Here is a 22,999-nt window from a genome sequence, read left to right as displayed (position 1 = left end):
CGGTAATAGAAGAGTATTTACATTTAATCAAGAAGCCAAACTGTAATGATTTGCAAAAAGCATGAGAAAACATGATTGCATTTACTGAGCGTAGCTGAAGGTCAATGAGGGACAGACTTGTGTGTTCCTGGCAAGCCACGTGTAACAGTACCTTCAAGGTCAGGAAAAAAATCCTACATTTAGCTTCAGTGCTTTGTTGTCACAGATTAAGCTCTGGTGCCAGTCAGAAGACCTGTTACAGATCTTATTTTTGTTATTTTATAGTGTGCAACAAAATTAAATGATAGGTGTTTTACGCAGAGATTTATATGAAGAACTTTTTTTTCCTTAACCCCTCCTTCTCAAAACACATTCAAGATTTTTTTATTGTTATCATAAAGTATACACTCTAGTTTAGGTATTTTTGACAACCTGTGTGACACCTTACATCATGTCTCTCCACCCACGTGTTAAACATCTCGATAAACAAACTTTGTTTACAGTGGTGACTTTTAGAATCCATAATACAGCTGTACTAACTGAACAGAACTCAAGTTTGGAAAAAAGCTTATTTATTAATTATCCAGAAGTTTTAAAACTAAATAAATCAAATCCAGATTTGATTTATTTAACATAGATTTCAGTGTTCTGAGATTGTGACTGCCACCATGTATCTCAACAAGGAATGATATGGCAAATTACTACATACAAAGATACGTATTAAAGGGTTACAGGTCTTGTCATGGCGAATTGGGACAAATCACGTAGCAGGAACTAGACTATGCCCCACAAAATGTTGTAATAAGAAAAAGAAACTTCAAAAAAGTGTGTTTCACTGAGTATTCTGGGAGAAGGCTGGGCCAGATTTGCAAACCAGCTAGTCAAAAATACATCTTCATAATAGCACCAGAAATGTTTTCTTTATAGTCAAGGGTATACAGCACATTCATGCTTTATTTTAAACTTACCAGTAGCCTTCTGAAGTCTGAAGTTCAGCTTTTAACACACTGAACTTCCTTAAGCATAAATCTCATTGTCAACACAAAGGTAAGATTAATATTTGACTGATTCGTGCACTTCACAAATAATGCCAGTGGACAATCCGAATATGGAAAGCCGATCGTCGCTGCACAGCCACAAAAGCCAAAGTCACACTTGAAGTAAAGCAGAGTAAAACAGTACATCGGGGCTTGGAACGGAACGCTTTGTGCACATCTCCATGTCGGCTAATCAACTGTGGTGAGCGGAAAGCGTGCGACACACATTTACATTTTTTCCAGCCTACTAGGAAGAGATTTCCCCCTTTTTTACTTCTTTGTAAAGTTTACAAACGAGGAGACATTCGGATCTGTGTGTGTTTAACTGACGACAGTCCATCCACTTTGTTTTTCAACCACTTCCCAAACATTCTTTGCGTGCTCTTGGTAAAGCAGTGAACGGCTCCCTGAATAACAGCTGTAAATACCAACAGCAAAGGTTGCCGTAGATCCGAGTCAGCTATACTTAGCTATATTCCTTAGCCCAATTCAAGGCTAGTTTACATTTCTAAAACTTTCTTATACAGACTCTCTCTAAAGAGACCTTTGCTAAAGAAAAGGCTTACCTGGCTTGTGCAATATGGAAAAACACTTGCTCATGGATCGCACCTTCTCAGATAAAAATGTAATGAAATACACACTTCTCTGAAGTACATGTTCTCCATGTTTTACATGCGGCAATAATAATCAGTCACCTTGTATGTATGAATATTTATTGCTATGAGTACACAAAAACACTTTTAAAGCATATGTTTGAAAACAATTTTCAGTATTTTTATTGCTTCCTATTAAAATGTTAGCAGAGAAGGCTTTATTATGAAGTTAAATTGATGTTCACCTGGAAGTTCACAGTTGTTGGACTTCTTCATTTGCTAAAAAAGCATGAAAAATATCTCTTGTGATAAATGTAACAAAAAATACCTCATCAGCCACTACCAGAATACCGACTTAAAATCAAAAAAAGCAGAACCAAACCAGCATATTCACTCACTTGGTGTAACTCGGTTTGCCTAACGCTAGAGACGTTAGCAAGTCTACAGAAGTGGTAGGAGTGAACATTATTGTCATTCTGACTTTACAAACTAATGAGACACAAGGTGGTTTTCAACAGCTTTCCCAGCCAGTGATACTAATAAATGGGCCCAATTCCTTAAAAAGAGGCAATTTAGCTAAGAAAGACTTGTATGTTAATTTTCTTAAATTAAAAGCATGCCTTATAAAGGAGTAACCGACATTGTTTGCATCATTAAAGAGAAATCTGATGCACAATTCTCATACTACACTTTTCTCTATGCCTCGTTAGTGGCATTGCTGCACACAAAGTCAATCTGGGGTACTCTTCTGGTCTTGTAAGTACTTCTCATTATAAGAACATGCTTTCAGGAATGCACAAATTAGGCTCCGGTAAAAAAAAATGCCATTGATAGTTTTCAGTAAAATACCACAAAATGTTTTTCCAGCGTCTACCTTGTTATTCACACTTTCAGGCTCTACTCAATGAGCCTGAGCAGAGGAGGTGTTCCATCATTCTCCCGCAGATGTTTTACAGTATATGATATTCCGGTACATGAACTTTCCCTGTTAGGCAATAATGAATCAATTATGCATTCACATATGATAACACAGGGCAGGTTTAGAAAAGAGCTGTGATTAAAAAAGCAAATGTGTGAAACATTTTTCCTGCCATTCCAAAATAGAAACAGCAATCGCATGTTCACAGCTGGGATGTGAGTAAATTATATTGAGAGAAAAATACGACTTTTAGTCGGTTAGACTACAGCTGCTCATAGTACACTCGTACTGCAGAATGTGGCACAGCCACTGGCAGTGGCCAGGTTCTTAATAATTGGAAAAAATTATGTCACAGAAGCAGAGTGTGAATTGGAATATATTATGAAAAATAACCTCATTTCTCTCTACCATACTTGTCTGAGCCACTATGGACACCTTTGTCATGCGACTTGATGGGGTTTTAACTCTCAGGGGAGTTCAGACCTAGCGAGGAAATGACATGGAGAACGAGAGAGAGAAAGAGAGTGAGAGAGGGAGTATTCTGCTGACACGTACAGCTGGAAACTTCCATCCCACATGGAAGTCTCAAAGTTTTTAACGTACTAACAATACAAACACCGCAATGTAAAGAAGGTGATAAGGGAACAGACTCCTCTCCAGGTTGCAGCAGCCCTGTAATTTGAAAAAGGGTATTAAAAGTAATTTAATGAAATTAAGCACAGTGGACAATAAGCATAACATTGGAGAATATATCACTGAGATAAAAGTGCAAATGAACGGTAAACCTGCCAGAATACCAGTATTTCTCTAAAAATCACAAACCAGGACACCAAGTATTTTTTCAACATTTCAGTCATACTTCAAACACAACACAGAGAAAATATTATTCCATTTTTTTTCCCTGAACATTAGATTTTGCTTTTTTTTTATATGATGCAGATAAAAGCTATTTGGCAAATGTAGGTGAAAAAGCACGCAAAACAAACAACCTATTAATGCTCAGAATTATATATGTATTCCCTAAAAATGTAAAGCATTTTTGCTTATTTATTATGTAAAACAAAACCGTTAAAATGTTAATAAAATCCTGTAGCCAAAGGAAAAGTGAGTTGAATTTCTTCTTTACTACAAAACACAGGGTTTCACAAAGGATAATGTTGCATGTTTGAAAATTTATTTCAATTGTAATATGTACTATATTTGATAGTTAGTGTACTAGAAAATACAAGGATTTTTTTTTTATTTATTGTATTTTAGCCACGCTGCATTTTAAACGAAGACTCTCAGAGAACTGAAAATAACACAGAATCGCTAATGAGACGCGCTAATGCAAGACACTCCAACACGACATCAGTTTCCAATCCTTCCCTGCAGTTCTTTTCTCTCCATTGTGTGTTGCATGCCCGCAGCCGGCGGCACGCCGGCGTGTTGTGACCTCTGTTCTCTCCTCAGTCCGGATTTAATTTCTTTGCTGTCTGATCAGTGCGGTGCATCACTGCAGTGACTCCTGCATGCAAATGCTTCTATCAAGCCAGTTACCCCCAGGAATCAGCTTTTGGCAGTAAAAATATTTTTCATGACAGATATTAAGCTGTACTTCAATATCATTTTTTTTTACAGCTAGTGTATATTCCAAAGTAGTTGCAGAGAGTAATTTTCTAGACTGCTGATGTCTTGTAGCTGAATAAGAGAGAGCAAAGAAACAAAAAAAATCGTTGTACAATGAAGCAGCAGCATAAAGAATTAAATGCTTTAATATTATTTCTAGGTAGTAGCCCTTGAAGTAGATTATATTTGTTGGATATATTTTTAAAAATGCTCTGAAGTCTTATAAAACCTTTTACTAGAAGTGAGATGTACTGCCTGAACGCTCAAATGTTAAGTACATGATTGCTTTTTCAAATCTTTGGAAACAGCATTGGTGCTGACTGGACACAACCCGCTTACTCTTCCTGAACACAGACACGTGCCAACACACCCAGCTTGCTCTGCAGAAGTTCTCCTATCCATAAACAATCTCTACAAATATTTTCACAATGTGTCATGAGAAATGTTATAACAGAGTCCAGGAGGAAAAAAATGAAGTCACAGAAATATGGACACCATAATAAATGTTTTTTGAAAGCACTTCATCAAGAAAATAGTTTAAGATATGACATCAGCCTCACAATGAAAGAGGTGTTTTACCAATCTAGACACTTGAATGAAATCAAACATTTTCAGTGCATTGCTTCTGGATCTGGAATCGTCTGATTCTCTCCATACCTATGTCCAGGGACACTCGACGCCACATTTATCTATTGTACAGAAATAATGATAATAACGATAAATTTCATACAAAAATGTTGTGGCTTTCCAGGTGTGCCAAGTTTGGCATAAAAAGCGTGAGACCACTGGCTGCGCTCTCCATCTACCTTAAAGTGCGTGTGGTGCAGGAAGGTTCACTGCCTTTCTCGACTGGAACAGCTGCTCGTCTGAAGGACCTTATGCAGCTGCTCACTGTACAACGGAAACTCTCCTGGTGAAGTTCTTTGCTGCTTCTGAAGAAAAGGTCAGGTTGGTAACAAACGCTTCATCCGACTCAAGGCTGTTTCCTCAAGACAACAGGTACTTTTGTACACGCAGAATAGGCCACTAAAAAGTAGAGGCAATGGGGTACGTGCCCACAGCACCCACCTATGCTCCAAGAAATCCACACTTGGTTACCTCTCATTTGCAGAAAGGAAGTTCAATGCTAAGTTTCATTCCAATGCAAAAATTTTCAAAATAATCTTATAACTTGATGGGAGAACAGAACAAGCTTTTCATTAAGAAGACTATGAAGAAAACCAAAAGGATCAACAGCAACCAGGAAATACTGCAGCATTTTACTATTAAAAAATCCATCTGCCTTGCTGCTCAGACACAGCAGTAGCGTAGCTGAGTGAAGGTTTGCAGGTCCATTCTGCCCTTCTTCATACAGAACCATGTTTGTCATTTTCTCCTGTCATTCTTTTGTGATATTTGTCCCTAGCGAAAGGAGAGTGTGTTTTAACAGGAAGCCGTTCAAATCAAAACCTGATGCATGACCCGGTCGTTAAAAGAAGTCTCTACAGGCACTCATCAGTCTATCTGGAATACGAGTGCTTCCTTATAGGCACACCCTACAGTACCAAAACAGAGAGTGCTTTAGCTACAAATATCAGATTGAGGTACAGATATAAAGTTTTGTAAAACTCTGTGGTTGGCAAAACAGTACCAGAGCTATGCTTTCCACAGCTGACCTGCAGCAGCATGAGTTGCTCCTAAGCTGCTCAAAGGAAAAGGTAGAAAAGAGGTGAGGATGCATAAGGAAGATGTGGGTGTCTGTATGCACACACACATTTTTTATGTACATATATATAAATGGGCTCTTCCTTCTACTTAAACTTTATTAACTCAGACTCAAGTTTCATCTGATTATAATATGCATCAATATTTGATTCTGAAATAAAGGTGGCTGCCAAAAACTAACAGCCCAAAGCAGTTTTGAAAGCATCTGGTGGGAAAAAGCAAAAACTGGTGTTCATGTGTATCATTTTCACTACGCCAATTAACAGCTGTCTACACTCCACTGTACAGTTCTATGAAATATTGGTGTGCAGTCTCATATGATGAGGATCATGGCGAAAAACAAAGCAGCAGGGGACGGACAACCAGGCACAAAGACAAATCTACTGTGATATGGAGCATAAAATCCTAAATGTAATAGGGACAACTTAATTTCTAGCACTTGCTGCCAAACCACCTAAACCCTAATATGTGAGGATTACTCTAAATTACCATTACAGACTAGCTTCCTTGTTTTAAGACTTCTTGGCTTTGTAACTGAAACAATCTACTAACATATTCAGATTGTTTATGAGGTGAACTTTAACCTAAAATACCCATTTCTGGGTAGTACACAAAGTCCTTTGTGGAAACCAATTTGGCTGATCCACCTTCTGTAGGGACAAGGTAACGTAATAAGCAGCGCTGCCTACTCGAGGAAACGAAGCTGGCCACATCACACCTATGACAGACTTTTCATTTGCAGAGAACTGTTTGAAGTGCTGTGGTGGCCAAGCCTCCTGGTACAAATTTGCCTTGCCCAGGAGAAAAACCCGACAAGCTGCCACTGCACGGAAGCTCCCGCATGCCTCCTCGCGATGCTTTCCAGTCATGACCAAGCTGTTACACCTAACCCGTAACTGTGCAGCCAGCCCCCAAAGCAAGCTATTTTCAGGTCAGCAGATGCTAAACCTCTTGCTTTTAACGGTTAGCAGCAAAACCAGATGCCCTGCTTTGGGAAAGAGGGTGACAACAGAAAACAACGGAAGAGAATTTGGACGCAGGTTAACTGCATGTTTTCTCTTTTCCAATGTAGTAGTTGTTCATGGCAGGGATTTTAAGAGCATTTTCCTCTTATTTATTTGTTTAACTTCATTACTATTACAATAGAATTACTATTAAATTGTGAACTATTTAGACTTCCCTCCCCTGACATGGGATTCTACAATAGCCTGGATAAGAGGATTGCAGCTAGGTGATGCCTGACTCCCAACAGGCTATTCTTACAGGGGCTAAAGCCTCTTGGAAGACTATGATTCAAAGGAAATATGAAACTTAGACTTACTCAGATCCAATTGACTAAGAGCAGAGTACAAATAACTGGGATAATGAACCACATTTTTTAAGTGCTGATGGAAAACTCTCCAAAAACTCAAGGCAGCTGTGACAGAGTTGCAGACCTGCGACCACAGCACAGGACGGTAAACTCTTGTAAGGCCCATGAGAAGAGCCAACTCAGCAAGGCTCTACACTTAGACCTGAATTTAAACACAGTGGTAATCCCAGTAATTCAGAAATATATGATGAGCTCTTCCAGGTGTTTCCACTGCAGACAATGCAAAAACCAGAATTCAGATTAAAAAAACAGTGAAAATGTAAATAATGTACTGGATTGTGCTAAAGCACAATAAAAACACAGAGACACAAAAGGAAATATTTAGCCACTTCAGTTTTTCAAATACAGTGTGCCACCGAAGAGAAAGTTCTGTTCATTGCAAGGTATTCCTTTGCAATCAGGATCCTTTTAAAGATGTTTACAAGGAATGACAATATAAATGTGTTTTAAAGTTAATACAAAAGAATAAAGGCCTTCAGCAATGAGGCAATTACCTTTTCTTAACTGTTGAAGTTATCCATGTCAAAGAGCAAAGATATCAGAAAATCAGAAGAAAAAAAATAATCAAGCTACCAACTGCCCTTCCCACCTTTAAGCAAGTTTAGCTGCTTGGTGCCCAATACTAGAAAGCCTCTCTCTGCACTCTGAGCTCTGAGGACTATTAATGCTTTGGGACTATGAGGTTTCTCAGCATGTCAAAAGAGTTGCCATCTGGGTGCACAGACTCCACACCCTTCCCTTCTTCATGAACTTGAAGGAATCCGTAATCATCTACCCCGACTATCCACGCAATCGGTCCCTCCTCGTTGTGGAGATGGACTTGCTTACCACTGCAAACAAAGAGAACCAGACGATTAGGAATTAATTGGTGGAGATTGCACAAACAATGAAAGAATCTAATCTTAGAGGACTACCGTCTAGCAGAATATTTTTATTTCTCACCTCATTGGTTCCTTATAAAGCATGATTTTCAGCAGCATTTTCTACCTGCTTTAATTTGTTTCTGTGGAATTAATAGTTAATCCAAACAGTCTGGGTCTTTTTTATAAAAGGCAGGAGTAGAGCAGCTTCATTACTGGCTAAACAATTAATTCCCAGTACCCTTTGTTTTGAGATGATACATGTAAAATACCTAAAAACACTCTTTAACTCCTGCTAGTCCATTGATTTTACTAGATCATATTTTTTTTCTCCCTTAAAAAAACACAACCTACTTGGGACTATATTTTAATTAACTAGTTTTAAAGGCAATCTAGTAGAAAAAGTAGAAAAAGACAAAATATCCATGAGTTCTTTTCAACTTTCTTAGAAGAACATTATACTTACCTGTGTACCCAGTACTTGTAGTAACGGGGAAGAACTCCGTTGGGGCCCTTCTCCTGGAAAATATCTATAAGCCTCTCTAGCACAGTTACAGTTCTTGCAATAAGACAGTCTGCAGTTAAAGCCTTCAGCTTTGTCCCCTCTTCCTTATTAAATTTTGTGATGAGATCATTGATGCATATGGTGGGGTTGCTGTTATTCACATTAAATCCAAAGCCTGAAGAAGATAAACCAAAAGAAAGAGGACAGGATCTATAAATTCGAACACTTTGTTACCACCAGAAAGTCAGTACTTTATTCAACTACTTGACATAATTATCTCTAAGGATGTGCCCAGTAACTGTTTTTCTTCAGTCTCTTACACCTTTAAATCCTCCTACTTGCATAACTACAAGTCTCAGTCCAGATTTTACTTGTTTCTTGCCCTTAAAAAGCCTCCTCAAAATTGCAGAAGCAAATCCAGTGCAGTCCTTTCAACATCCTAGCCATGAGGTTTAGGAAGACGATAAGTGGTGACTTGCACGTTGGTTACAATAACATCAAAGGGAGAAATTCTTTCACTCCCCAGAATGTGACAGGTCGTTAGCTAATTGAGAGCAAATCATTGATCATACTCTGAGATGGAGTTTTATCTTTCAGTCTAAAATTGAATTAAGAGACCTTTCTGTTTACTGCAGTTAGCTGATTGCAGTTTCTGAAAATTCAGCCTTTTTACTCAGCTGACAAGCCTTCTTTGGCTTGCTCCAAAAAGCCCAGAAGATTTAACTTTGCCTTGTAAGACTCCAGTTTGCTTAATCTATCTTACCACAGCATATCCTTTAGAAGCCTCAAGTCTCTCACTGAGATTTCTCCAGCTAGAATAACGTTGGCAAAATGCCTTTCTTATTTAAATATGGCTCTTGGGGCCTTTTTTGCAGCCTGCTGAAACAGGCTTCGAGGGATGTAAAGAAATATATTGTATTACCTGTTTATTTTTTTCTCCTAATAATTTGGATTTTTCTTTCCTCAGACATTTGGGATAAAACCCCAGTCTGTCAATCAGGTTTAGACATGATATACCTCCATCTGCAAAAATGTCCAGATGCACTGTTTTGTACATTTTCTATTAATAAGTCCATTTATGAAAGTAATTCATATTAACTATGAGAGGGATCTCTTCAGTGGAAAGGAGTTTTTGACTTTTAACTAGTCAGAGAACACATGCAAGGAAAGCCACAGTGACAGCAGGACCAATACATCGATTCTATGGAAATGAGGAGAAATGTATTATCAGAAAGAGAAAAAGGAAAATGAACTGGATAATGTAATGTGCCATGCCAACAGATCCCAACTCAGCCATTTAAGCTCAAATACAGTACAAGTGAAGAGAGAGTGATTGTGTCCATTAAGCTGTGATCGGTACTGTCAGAGTGCATAACGGGGCCTTGGAGTCCATCTCCAGGCTCAGGGCACTCAGGCGTGTACATACGGAGATCACTACTTAGCAATCAAAAAACTGAAATGGAGACGAGAGACATACTAAGATGACAAGCTCAGCTGAGGGCAGAAAGCATCTGGGGACAAATGTGGTGGCAAAAATGTAGCCAGCTAATTTGAAAAATATTAGCGTGCTCAGGACTCTTAGGGCATCTCTGCATTTGCCCGTGTGAGAAGAATGAAAAATAAGCATTTATCACCGAGCTTACAATGTGCTGATGGGGCTAATACATCTTCCGGTTCCAGGGCTAGCCCTGTCTTCAGCATCTGTGCACTGGTCACACATGCCTTAACTGCACACAGAGGCAGAAAGAGCTTTTGTGGGTCAAGCATGTTGGCCGTCCCTTGCATTCCAGTTGTGTTTGGCTACCTATATCTGTTCCAAATCCGGCCATTAAATTAATGAAGTATATCCTTCTGCAGAACTCTTCTTCCAAAAGTCCCACAATAATGAAGTTCTTAAAAAAAAGGTTTTCAAAAACATGTTTAAAAGTATGAACATGAATTGTGTCATCTGTGAAGACCTGAGAACATGGTACAGGTGAAAAGGCAGGTTTGCTTCTTGCGTTACTCTTCTGAGGCACTTCTCAGAGCAGTGAAGCCATGTAGATGATTTTTTATTTTGATCATTTCCCTCATATATGGAATACTCTTCATGAGTGTCATGTAAACAGTGAGGCCTAGGAAAGGCATCTCCATGACTGTAGAAAGGGGATGATGCATCTGGCTTACCTGTCCTGTTGTAGAAGTTTGATCTCACTGCTACTACTAATAGAAGAAGTTAGATGTCATGAGTCACCCCTCAGTGACATACATCACTGAAATGATAGAAAAGATCCTTGGATCCTATGTGGCAAGTAACTTTCAATCTTAGAAGCTTCCAGACAAAAGAAAGGTGATGAAAATGTACATCTTTATATATACCTCAGACCTATCACCACCAGGATGACTCTTACGGACATCAGAGAGAATGTATGCAGAAAGTTTCCATTTGAATTTGAATGTTTTGGTGTTTAGGATGAGAAACACAAGGTCCAAAACTAATATGTAATGTGCAAAGAGATATTTGATAAGATGAACTATTTTTGGAGCCATGTTTGCTTTTCTTGCGTTAACCAGAACAGGCTCTGGAAAAACATATGGAAGCAGTAAATGGTTGACGGGGCACAGAGTGACTCTTTTAAGCGTCTCAGTGCAACTTCCATTCTGTACATGTAGATTATTTACAAAATGAGGATATAACAATTGAATAGAAAATTTAATGGCTGGGCATGTTTCACAGAAGGAGGTGATGACTACTTCAACTGTTTTGCTTGTTAATGCCTTAGAATTTACAGCACCTTGACAGAAACGATATCATGCCCACACTCTCTTTGCAAGATACTTTACTTGTCTACTGTGCTATATTCAAATATAACCCAAATATTATCATCATCTTCTTTAACCTTTTAGACTTGCTAAGGAACTTTCATTTAATTTTTTAGACATAGCACAGGTAATTATTTTTGGAAGCAGAACCTAGATCTCTGCTGGCAGGTTTCTAAGCATGTCTGACAGATCTGTGCTGTTGCTGGTTAGGGGAAAAATTTTCCTTAACAAATAGCAGCATGATTATCAGACTTGAAACAACAGAAACATCTCAAGAATTATTTTGTGCATCTAAATGTCTTCTCTTGTTACAGCACCGGGACTTGCTGGAAAATACATGTACAGTCTTTTTGAGATTGGTCATGCTACCTTTTTAGAACCAGCCTTCTAGGCAGACTGCTTGTCTTCACAATAAACAGAGTGTCACTCCTTGCTCCCCCATCCAGCCTTCCCAACTGCTCTGCAAATTTTACTTTTTGAGAGAACTAAAGAAAGTGATTAATTAATCAAATCGTTACTTCACTGTTGCTTCAGTAGCAATATTCTAGTTTCTAGAAAGGACTCAGCAGAAACAAGTTATGAATACATTTTAAAAGGATGAAAGGAGAAATTAAAACATTACTATGTGTACCTAGCTCTTTTTTCTCCTGATTTAAAAGGCATGTTATGTATTTAACTATTTGTCATGTTGCAAAAAAATGACAGTTGAAAAAATTGATAGATTTATCAGTATATTCTACTAGCTTTGCAATAGATCAAGGAGGACATTCTCCCTCTCTCCTGTAGTGCTCTTTCTTTGAACTCCACTACACCAGTCCAGATGCTTGCATTTATGTTTTCCTTGTCAAGCATATGGAATTATTAAGAAGAATGAAAACATTTACTTTATGTGCTTACTTTTCATTTAATATTGTGCTTTATTTCCTTATGCCTGCTGTTGTTATTTGTTCTTTTCCTTATCATTTGAACTCAAAGACATTAACAACAGATTTCTTTAGAAAAAGACAGTATAGAAAAGCTTGAAAATAGACATTTACCAATTAGTATATGAAATGTTGTTTCAATAAGTGTAGAGTTTACCAGAACTCCACCAAGCTTCATAAGGTCGCTGTAGTAAATATCATTTGGCCATTTTACTCGCAGATCAATATCCTGAAGAAATAAATGCATACGTTTAGAAACACTTTGCTCTTCGATACTGATTATAAGAACATGGCTCATTCATCACTCCATATTCTGTATTTTCTGTCCCTCTTTGCCACACCAAATGTGATACTGTCAACTGCTTTTCATAATGAGAACCTATTTAAGTGCTCCACAAATGTTACTGAAGAAGTCATAGTAACATGGTTTACTAAGGAGGTTGGTAGATGTCAGAGAGAAAAAAAAAAAAAAAAAAAAAAAAGGCAGATAATAAAGGTTTAGAGTGACCAAAAGAGGGACTAAAGATACTAGAGATTTTCGGTCTCAAAATTGTGAAGGTTTTATAGAATTCATTTTCTTCATTCAGGAGTGTCTATTAAAGATTTAAAAGATCTATTCAAGAAAGATGCAAACTGTTGCAGCCACTGTGGCTTACTGCTGATAAACAATCAGGGTATGCCCACAATAACATCAACACTGTATTTGAGGATCCTTGTAGAAACCAGACAAGGAGACAATGACATCTTGAATTTCAGAAAGGAAATTTAGCAGACAGGAGAAATTCCAGTTCACAACTATGTAAATACTTCAGTAATGTCCTAAATATATTCATGCTTTCGGCAGCTATGCTCAAGCAACACCATGGAGCTGGAAACACAAACTGTGCTGTGTGACACCGTTCCAGCTCAATAGAGGAGTTTTTGTTGAAACCACAGAACTGAACTGAACTTTGCACCGGCTACTTAAACACAAAAAGAAAGCAAATGTGCTTCCTGTAGTTTGAAAAACTGCATATGACTGTATCCCCAGAGGCAAATTATGGGAGGTGCTCCAGGACTACAAGAGTCGCATTCCCTCCTATTGTAGATTATGAAATCCCTTTACAGGATGTGTGAAAACTGCACCTGGGTCCATGTCTACTTTCCTGACAGATTTAAAGGCCAGAAAGGAGTCCATTACACATACATTGACAGGAAATACTACCTGATTTTGCTATCAAAGCATTCTAAGAGTATCACGCATTCATATTCATTATGGAAAACAACTCGATTCTTCGTACTGGGAGAGGATTTATAGAAGACTCTTGAGACATGTGAAGTATGACATGGTTAAACAGTATTATCAGTGTGAAGAGATCTTCTGAAGAGTTGTTCAGTAGGCCTTACTTAAGGAAAACATACACCTGTAAGACACCAGACACTAGCTCTGCAATTGAAGTGACAACAAGAATGAAGAACAACCAAGTCAACTGGATATTCTCATGACGTAAACTACACAGCAGAGACTTTGCCACAAAATGGAGTTACAAGGTACTGCACAACTATCCGTGTGTCAAAGAAATGATGGGCAGCACAAATATGCTGGAAATGGAGCATGTTCTTACCTTCACTTACTAGACAGAGATGTCTGCTGTTTTCAGAATGTGAAAGCAAAGCACTCTCTTGATATAAGGCCCATTTGCATTTGCAGCACTAACATCTGACAGCAAAACTTCCAACTGAGCGTTCAGATTTTCTCCGTGAGGACCCAGAACAAAGGCCTCAGTCACTGCCTGTTTAGCATAGTCAACATTCATGACAATCCTAAAAATGATGACTGGCTGATAAACTGAGACACAGGTATTTCAGATTTTTGAATGGAAATCCTTAAATGGACTTTGAGCATAGCGAACAACATTATAGTACATTAAAGTATTATTAAGATTCTGACATACAGCCACAGAGGTATGGAAATTTGGAGGAGAGAATGAAACCTCATCTATAGATTAGCCCATTGTTTGCAGCTACTGCAGTGTGCATGGCATGGATGTTCATCTGACAAAGAAAAGCCCTGCATTACCTAAGTCTGAAAGGGAAATTTAAGCATTGAGTTTCCGATAAGTCTTTGAATTTCCTTGCTTTAACGTATTTAAGTCCAGACCATTAATGTTATTTTCACCCATTGTCTAGGGTGGATGTACTGTTAAAGACATTCAGTAGCTCTGTCTTGGTCACAGCAAGCTATGTATTGTACATAGCTTGTACATGTATTATTGATGTATACTATTTTTATATTAATATTTGGTACATCAGTCACTTTTTTCCTCTTGAATGGGGTAAAATAAAAAAATGCCACAGTATACCAGGATAGGTGTACAGAAGCAAAACCACCTCCATTCATAAATTAACTCCTTCCCCAGTCAAACTCATATTTTATAAAACTAACTCTTGTCCCTTCTATTTTAAAGGGTTAAATTATTCACACTAGCCAAATATTTTATATTGCAAATTTTAGTCTGAAGCATTTTGTTTTTATAGTCGAGTTATGAAGCACTGAAGTTAGAAGGTTTTAATAGAAAGGCTGACAGACCCTAAACTACAGCAAAGCTACTGGGTGCCACTATAATAAAGTTCATGTGTAAATGTGTATAAGTCATTGATTTTCTGTAATATAGGAAACATATGCTTTAGTTAACTACTTCTGTAAAATACCAAACTTTTATAGTTAGCAAATATTAGGAAATGGTAACATTAAAAAGGAGATATATGAGGTGATGAAGAAGACTGGTTCTTCATTTTAATACTGATGACAGGACACTTGATTCCCTCTTGAGAGCAATACTCCTAAGTTCTTGCTTTAGAAATCAGTTTTCAACCTTAAACAAGGGTTGGAAAAATCCTTTAAAAGGGATAAAGAGACCACTGAAACAGCACCAACAAAAAAAGCAGAACAGGATTTGTCAGTTTTATTCATTTTTCCCTCCTCCCCCTTCCCCAACTCCTTCAAAATCAAAACAAATTAACTCAATTGTTAGACAAACAAAATTGACGTTTTCTTTACTGCTGAAGACTGAGTCTTAAGTTTCATAAGATTATGAGTGAAATGAGTGTAGTATACTTAATCAGTTCAATAAAAGACAGTATTCATAGGTATACTAGATTTCTTAAAACATATAAATAATCAAGCATGTATGAAGGCTAAGTTTACCACTATATTAGTGCTGAAGAACTATGTTATGCATTCAGTCATTCAACACATAGAAGACATAGTTAAAATTTGAATTTAATGAAAATAGAAACAGGAATTTTGAGATAAATTAGAATGACATACCTCATATCCTGGTATTGATCTAACTGACTCTACCACTGCCAAAGACACCAGGTGTTGAATAAAAGGAATTCTCTGGCCCAGGTTGGAATGTAGAGGAACAGTGATATGTAAAGTGGATAGTGCACAGCCCATGGGACTGAGCCAAACGTTTCCACCACGACCTGGGGAGGGAGAGAGAAAAAAGTTAACTTCAACCCAAGGAGAAAAAGGGGAAAAAAAAAAAAAAAAGAAAAAAAAAAAAAAAGAGAACACTTTATCAATGTAGACAACTACAAAAGAGAAAGATACAATAGTATCTATCCAAGAATCTATGATAAGTCCTGTAATGGAGTTTCCAAACTAATTTTGAAGGAAAAATGGTTACAGGGCAAAGCTTTTCAAAATCAGCAGGTTGTTTAATATGCATGCTGCTACTCAATTTCCTAGAATGTCCTAAATGACTTGCTTCCAGGATTTTCCTGGTATCCGGTAACATATGTATTTCAAAAAGTCTTGCTTTGTTTAAGTGAAGAAGTATTTGTGAAAGCTCTGTGTGCATCTAGAAATCCATCCATATCGTGAATCATCTTGACGCAAGCTAGATCTGTACCAAAAGCCAGGTAACCATCTTCATGTAGATCTGTGCTCAGAAGAGCTTATTAGGCTGGGCACTGTGTTCTAATAAAATGAACATGGCTTTTAAATCAGTGCTAGCACCTTCCTGGGAAAGAGACAGAACTTGCTCATATTTACCTGCAAAAGATTGTGAAAGCCCACATGACAGTTCAGGCAGGTCCTGCAGACTCAAGAAACCTCTATCTCAGAGCAAGTCAAGACCCAGTCTTGCTCCAGTTAAGCCAAAAAGGAGTTCTGATTTGGAAGTCTGATTTGTATTACACTAAATGTAGTGACGGCAGTTTCCATGACTGGGGATACTTTTGGCAGAAACTAGAAGACCACTAAATCATTTCTGAAAAAGCCACCAAACATCCTGAAAATGTTTTCTTTGGTCTCTATTAACTTAGGTTTTGAGTTTGAATCCACAGTTCAAATGGGAGGAGAAGAGGACACAATTATTCTATAGATCATATTATCAAAAAACCTCATAATATATCTTTAAGGCAGCTAGGTGACATTAACATGTCATATTTCATATGTTTAATACACATTTATTAGCACTAGAAGGAAACTTACTCACCTTTCCCTTGTGTTTGGCGAACAGCAATTGCTATTAAACCCATCTCCTCAGGCAACTCGAACATTAACCTGCCAATTAGGAAAAAAAAACCCACCCATGCTTATCAGCTGGAACACTAAGCTAAATTCATGAAAATCGAGGCTTAAATATCAGGTAATATTTTATGTTAACATTGCACTACCATTAATTCGCTTTCAGTTAACATTTATTCTTCACCAAAAAGCATTAGAATATTAAAAAAGATTAACTGAAAAATGATCATGTAAAACATTACTATAACTTTTACGCTGGAAAAAGTTATAGCCATAGTTCATTTAAGGTGCCTTCTGATAACATACGTTTTGTATTTCTTCACATTTTCTAGAAGTGCTTATTTTTTGCGTGTCACTATCTTCAGTAAAGTGACAACTAGCAATTCTAGACATTTGTTTCTACTTACAGCAAATTTTTGTTCATACTACAGAATATAAGAGCAGCAGTTTCTGATTATTTAGAAAACCAATATGGTGGCAATAAAGCAGTTTAAAAGATACACTATCCCCTGAGAACTAATTATGATTTAACTACAGTAAATAAATCTACACCTTCTGAGAACTCTAGAGAACACTGGCTTATTTTAGGCTTGTGTTCTGCTTTTAAAATAGTTTCACTTAAAAGAATACTAACTTTCCTCTGGGGATAAGTAGAAAGTGCACTTTAACACCAGCAAATGAGTCAATGCTAGACTTAAAAAAAAAAAAAAAAAAAGAAGGAAGAAAAAAACCCTACTGTGAGAACTTCATTCAAGCCACTTTAAAACAGATCTGAACTGTACTATGATCCTCCTCCATTTCACATTTTCAGGAAGAGTTATTTAACAGATAAAACAGATATTCAAGATGTTGCCAGCAAGGTAAACCCAGAAAGTGATTTACAGCCTACCAACCTACTTCTATTATGGGCACAAATATCACGTTGTTCATTCATATAAAAGTGATCTTGTCTTAAAGATAAGTGCAGTCCAAATCAGCAAAGAGTACCGTTCAAAACTATTTCCTCTGAATTTCAGGCACGTATGGAAGGTGTTTGAAGTTCTGCAATCAAGCAAGTATCACTGGGCAGCAGGTACCAACTGTAAGCAGAAATGTCCCCCCCCCGCCACTCACAGGCATGGGTCTTTACGCGGGCGACAAGCTAAGGAACTACCCATCCCTCCTGCTTTGCAGGTTGAAAAGCAAGGCGTCAGTAACTCTTGGGGCTCTACGGGTAGCAAAATGCAAGTAGAATCCCCAAGGTTTCAGAGTATCTTTCAAATAGCTGACTTGCTTTTGCGACGATCAAAATGGGAGGTTATTGGAGGGCCCAAGCAGATCTGGACCACAAATGCCTTCACTAATCAGAAATACTTGAACCCAAACTGACAGAAGCTGTAACAGGCTCCACAATGTTTTCCCACATTATTTCTGAATCACTGAGATGTCAAAAAGCAATAGCCAGAAGATCTCTTTGCCAGTCCCCTTCCAAGTCATGTAAAACAGCTCAATAATTCTTCCCTTTGGACCCTATGGATTACACACTGAGAGCAGGCACACCTATCTACAACCAATGTTTAACGTTAAAAATACACCTCTTTTTATGCTGGGACCTACAGGAAAACCCTGTGTGGCTCTTTATGCCCATGAGGCTTCAGCCCTGTCTCCTGGGAACAGCGTGATTTTAGTTACACCACGAAGTTCATGGTTTTGCAACATGAAAATCTAATTTACGTTTGGAAACACAGTTAGGAAGAGATTACAGGCTTTGTTGAAATACACTGATTTCTGTTACTTCTCCATTTACATATTTGTTTTTAAATAGGAAAAAACCCCCGCCATGTGCTGCCATGACAGGAGGAAAATAATCAGAGCAGGAAAAAAGGTTCATTATGAATCCAAAATGCAGGCTTCTAGAACAAAGAGATAGGATTAACAGAATGTATGAATGTAGCTATTAGAGGCTTGGCAGCAGGTAACGACATATTAAATGCAGAGACCGAGTTTGTACTTTTAAGGGCCATGAAGAAATTCTTTAACGGACACAACATGGGGAAGTTGTTAATACCCAGACTGATGCAGCAAAAGACAGATAAATTTATTTTTACTACTTCCTGAGATTGTGCTGGAATTACCATGAAGCCTATGATAATAAAACAAACCCACACAGCCGCCCCCCCCAACTTCAGAGCTTTGTAAATTGTGGGCGCTTGTTAGGTTTTTTTCTGGGAGAAACAACTTGGATTTTCCTTTCCAGAAAGAGTAACCGTACGTGCACTTTTTTACATATTGACTTCCCTTCTTTTCTTTCAACTTAATCAGTTGCAGATTTAACGATTTCATTTTTCTGCCGAGTGGCTTAATCACAGTGCTTACCACATTTTCCCCCGAAATTTGTGCCTTCCAGAAATTCTCTGTTCTTTTTTGTGCTCTTTAACTAACTCGCTCTACATATTAAGTCAAAAGACCACACTGAGATACAAGGGTAGGGAAACACGAAACATCTGAAGACAAATTTAACCATCAGGAAGAATATCAGATGGCACCTATATGACCATAGATGACACTAGAATTTTATGTAAATTTTTCTTTTCTGCTTTGAACATTTTTGTGGTATTTTCCAAAACGTGAGCAAGGCACTTTTAGTATTCAAGAATATTAAACCAGCTAAAATATTAAGAGAGAGATTCTAGCACAATTTTTTCTACAAATACCCTCCCCCCACCCTGTAGGGCATACTATGAATCCCGTCAAAAGTAATAAACAATGCTTAATTGTTTTATAGAAATTTCAAGTTTAAGGAGGACCCCGTCTTCATGGCCAGTCAACACAATGACTTTTCTTCCTACATGAACATAAAATGGGAATTGAAACCACAAAAAGTATGTTTGAATAATGTTAACGGCCTGACAACTATAAATTTCATTGATGTTGTGGGTTTAAGGTTGAAACTCTCATTAATGCATCCTGCTGTGTTACAGTATTGCAGAGGTATTACAACGGGCAGCATTACATTCCAGATGTTAAAATACCTGTGCACAAGAGAGTAAGTTATGAACAGATTTCTCCCTTCACTTCAAGTTCCTTGTCTGAAAATCTCACTCTCAAATAGCTTGCTTATAGAGTATTAAAAAAGAAACATTAAAAAACTCTTTCCATTTTTAGTCAAATGGAAAGGAACATGCCTTCTGACCAGTTTCTTGTATTATTTTGGACAAACATGTGCCCTAAACACTTGTTTTACTACTTTATATACACTGTTTCTGTCCATTATGTCCAATTTGAAAATGAGCAGTGTGCCTACTTTTTCCTAAACTCTCCTCCATTGCCCATCTCCACAATGCTGTGTCTGATTCCAAGATCGGTGTGCTGAATGGCCTGACAGAGGGTGTGTGGGCCAAGCGGAATAGGTAACTCTTGAGTCCACACTGCAGACTCCTTGGTGGCAGCACGGATCTGGGTCTCTCTCCTATCTGGAAGTCTGTTTTCATGGCAACATGAATACCTGAAGGAGCTCAAAGCTACGGAGATCTTCTGTAAAACAGGCAGTAGACTGACTGAGAGCTGGTGGGCCACAATTAGAGAAGCCACCAAGAGTGACATCACGGTGGGAGTCTGTTAGGGACTGTCTAATCAGAAGGAGGAAGTGGAAAAAGTTTTTTTGAGCAACTTGAGGACATCTGCAGATCACAGATCCTGATTCCTATGGAAGGCTCCCACCTTCTGATATCTGCTAAAAGGCAAACAAAGTGGGATGCAAGCAATCCAGTTGACCTGTGGGGGATGCTCGGGACAAGCTCTTAGCACAAATATCAGACTGGAGTGAGTGACTCGACCTGCTACAAACAAGGGAGAGTTGCTTGGGGAGGTAGTGATCTGTGGCAGCTTTGGCCGTAGCAACCGTGGACCAATGCTGTTCAGGATCTTGAGATGAATGAGGAAGGCAAGTAAAGGAGTACAAACCATGGATTTGACAAGAGCAGAATTCAGTTTATTCAGGGACCTGATAGATGGGATCTTATGACAGGCAGGTCTGAAGGGCAAGGGAGCTCAACAGACCCGGTCTTTAAAGACAACCTCCCACAGACAAAATAATGGTCCATCATGATACTGAGGAAAACAAGTAGACGATCAAGGAGTCTGGTTTGGCTAAAAAGGGAATTCATGACTGTAAAAAGAATGTACAAAAGAGATGGAAGCAAGAAGAAATGCTACAAAGAAGAAATGCAGAAACATTGTCTAGACAAGCAAGGATGTTGTTAGGAAAGCTGAAGCTCAACTATAGTAGAGATCAGCAAGAAACATGGCAACAGGAACTTCCACTGCTACATGGCAAGAATAAACAAGGAAAATGTGGGCTCGCAGCTGACAGGCAAAAGCACAGTGGGTACGCATAAGGCTGAACTACTCAATGTGTTCTTGGCCCTGGTCTTCACCAACAAGTTCTCCCAGGCCTTTACACCTACAGACAGAGTTCAAGGAGAAGAGGAAACACCAACAGTATAAAAGGATTGATCTCATAAATTACTTGAGAAATCTTGACTCATACAAGCCCATGAGAGCAGATGGAATGCATCTGAGAGTGCTGGCTGATGGGACATCAAGGCTGTTTTCTATCATCATGGTCATGGAGATCTGGGAAAGACCCAGATGAATGGAGAAGGGAAAATGTTGCAACCATCTTCAAGATTGTCTTTCACAGTACCCTCGTATCCAAGTTTGGCCATTGTGGTCTAGATGGATGCACTACCAGATGACAAAAAGTGTCTGGATTCAGGGATTGAAAAGCAATGGTTTGTACTCTACCTGTAGGCTGGATACAACTGCAGTGACTCAGGGGTTTATCTTGAGACCTATCCTATTTAATATCTTAATATCTTTACCAGTGACCTGTACAAGGAAATGGCATGCACTTTAATCAAGTTTGTGAATAACACTGAATTATGAGGATGACTAAGCATTGGAATAGGACGCCCAGAGAGGCTGTGGAGTATTTCTGTCCTTGGAGGTTTTCAAGACCTGACTGGAAAAAACCCTGAGCAAGCTGGTCTGAACTCATTGTTTACCCTGCTTAAAAGAAGGATGTTGGACTAGAGACCTTCAGAGATGCCTTCCAATCTTAATGATTCTTTGACTACAGGAAATGTATAGAAACTTGGTATCTCTGGTGTTTCTAGCCGTCCTTTAGATTTGGTTGAAATCTGTCAGAAACTAGCCATTAACTACTAATTACTACAATAGCAATTTAGCCCAAAGGCTGTTCACTGGAATCCCTTATCCCAAGTAGGTTCCTAGATTGAAGTCATTTTCACACCCTCTTACTAGCCTAAATATTTAATTTTATCCGTCTTCCGCTTTCCATGCGGTATTTGTTACATGACCAGGTGCAATATGCAGGCTCCCGAAAGATTGACTCCCACAGTTGACGCAGGTAGAAGAACACCTAAACTGTTAATCCTACCAAGGCTTATTTAAATGATAGGAATCTTACCGCTCTGCACTGTTATAACTTTGCCTGTATCCAGCAGGCAAAATATGTGCCAGAATATACTATTACATGAATGCACTCTTCTGTTCTATTGCAAAAATTCATACCTTCTCTCACTTTATAGTGAGTTTCCCTATAACAATGTTAGTACAGAAAGGATCATTTAGCATCAAATTCTCTTTGAACTCCTTAGATACATCAGTCCTACACCAGTGAGAAAAAGCGTTAAGGGATTACAATGTCCCAGACTTGTAGAAAACTAAAAAAGTACCAGAATCTTGGACTGCTTGTTCCTTGTACCTTACTTCAATACATACTACAAAAAGAAGATTGTCCTATACTAGTCATGACATTTTCATCAAGGAATAATCTATTGATACTATGAATGACATAGGTTAGCACTTATATATACTTTGGTTAGTTAGTTAGTCTTTGAGAGCAGTGTACTAATAACAATATAGTTTCAACGAAACTGCAATATATGGGAAGACTGTAAGTAGGGCAAAGTCATGTGAGTTATTCTTCAGCTGGACCAATGCTCTAATCTGGCTCACCAAAAATGAACACTGCTGTTAGCAAAAGGGAAGCAACAGTAAAAGAGGCCAGTGGATAGAAGGGAAGGCTAAACCATCTCTTTCTTACCACCCATGTATTTATGCTTGATTTAAATTACTGTATTATGGCCTCAGAATAGTGCATGCTTTGCTTGTG

At 38.2% G+C, this 22,999-nt stretch overlaps 1 protein-coding gene across 1 annotated transcript in view; it reads right to left on the bottom strand.

Annotated features, from left to right (window-relative positions):
• Positions 1–7,873: 7,873 nt before the first annotated feature.
• Positions 7,874–22,999, bottom strand: part of HLCS (holocarboxylase synthetase (biotin-(proprionyl-CoA-carboxylase (ATP-hydrolysing)) ligase)) — a 118,413-nt gene continuing 103,287 nt past the window's right edge. The window contains exons 6-10 of the mRNA XM_010290355.1: positions 16,790–16,857; positions 15,613–15,773; positions 12,417–12,531; positions 8,539–8,752; positions 7,874–8,042 (exon numbers count right to left, since the gene is read on the bottom strand). Coding sequence (XP_010288657.1) covers positions 7,874–8,042; positions 8,539–8,752; positions 12,417–12,531; positions 15,613–15,773; positions 16,790–16,857 — 727 coding nt within the window. The remainder of the gene's footprint in view (positions 8,043–8,538; positions 8,753–12,416; positions 12,532–15,612; positions 15,774–16,789; positions 16,858–22,999) is intronic.

Source organism: Phaethon lepturus, unplaced genomic scaffold (assembly GCF_000687285.1).
Source record: "Phaethon lepturus isolate BGI_N335 unplaced genomic scaffold, ASM68728v1 scaffold7757, whole genome shotgun sequence".
Classification (NCBI taxonomy): domain Eukaryota; kingdom Metazoa; phylum Chordata; class Aves; order Phaethontiformes; family Phaethontidae; genus Phaethon; species Phaethon lepturus.
This window is presented reverse-complemented; position numbering and strand designations above follow the sequence as displayed.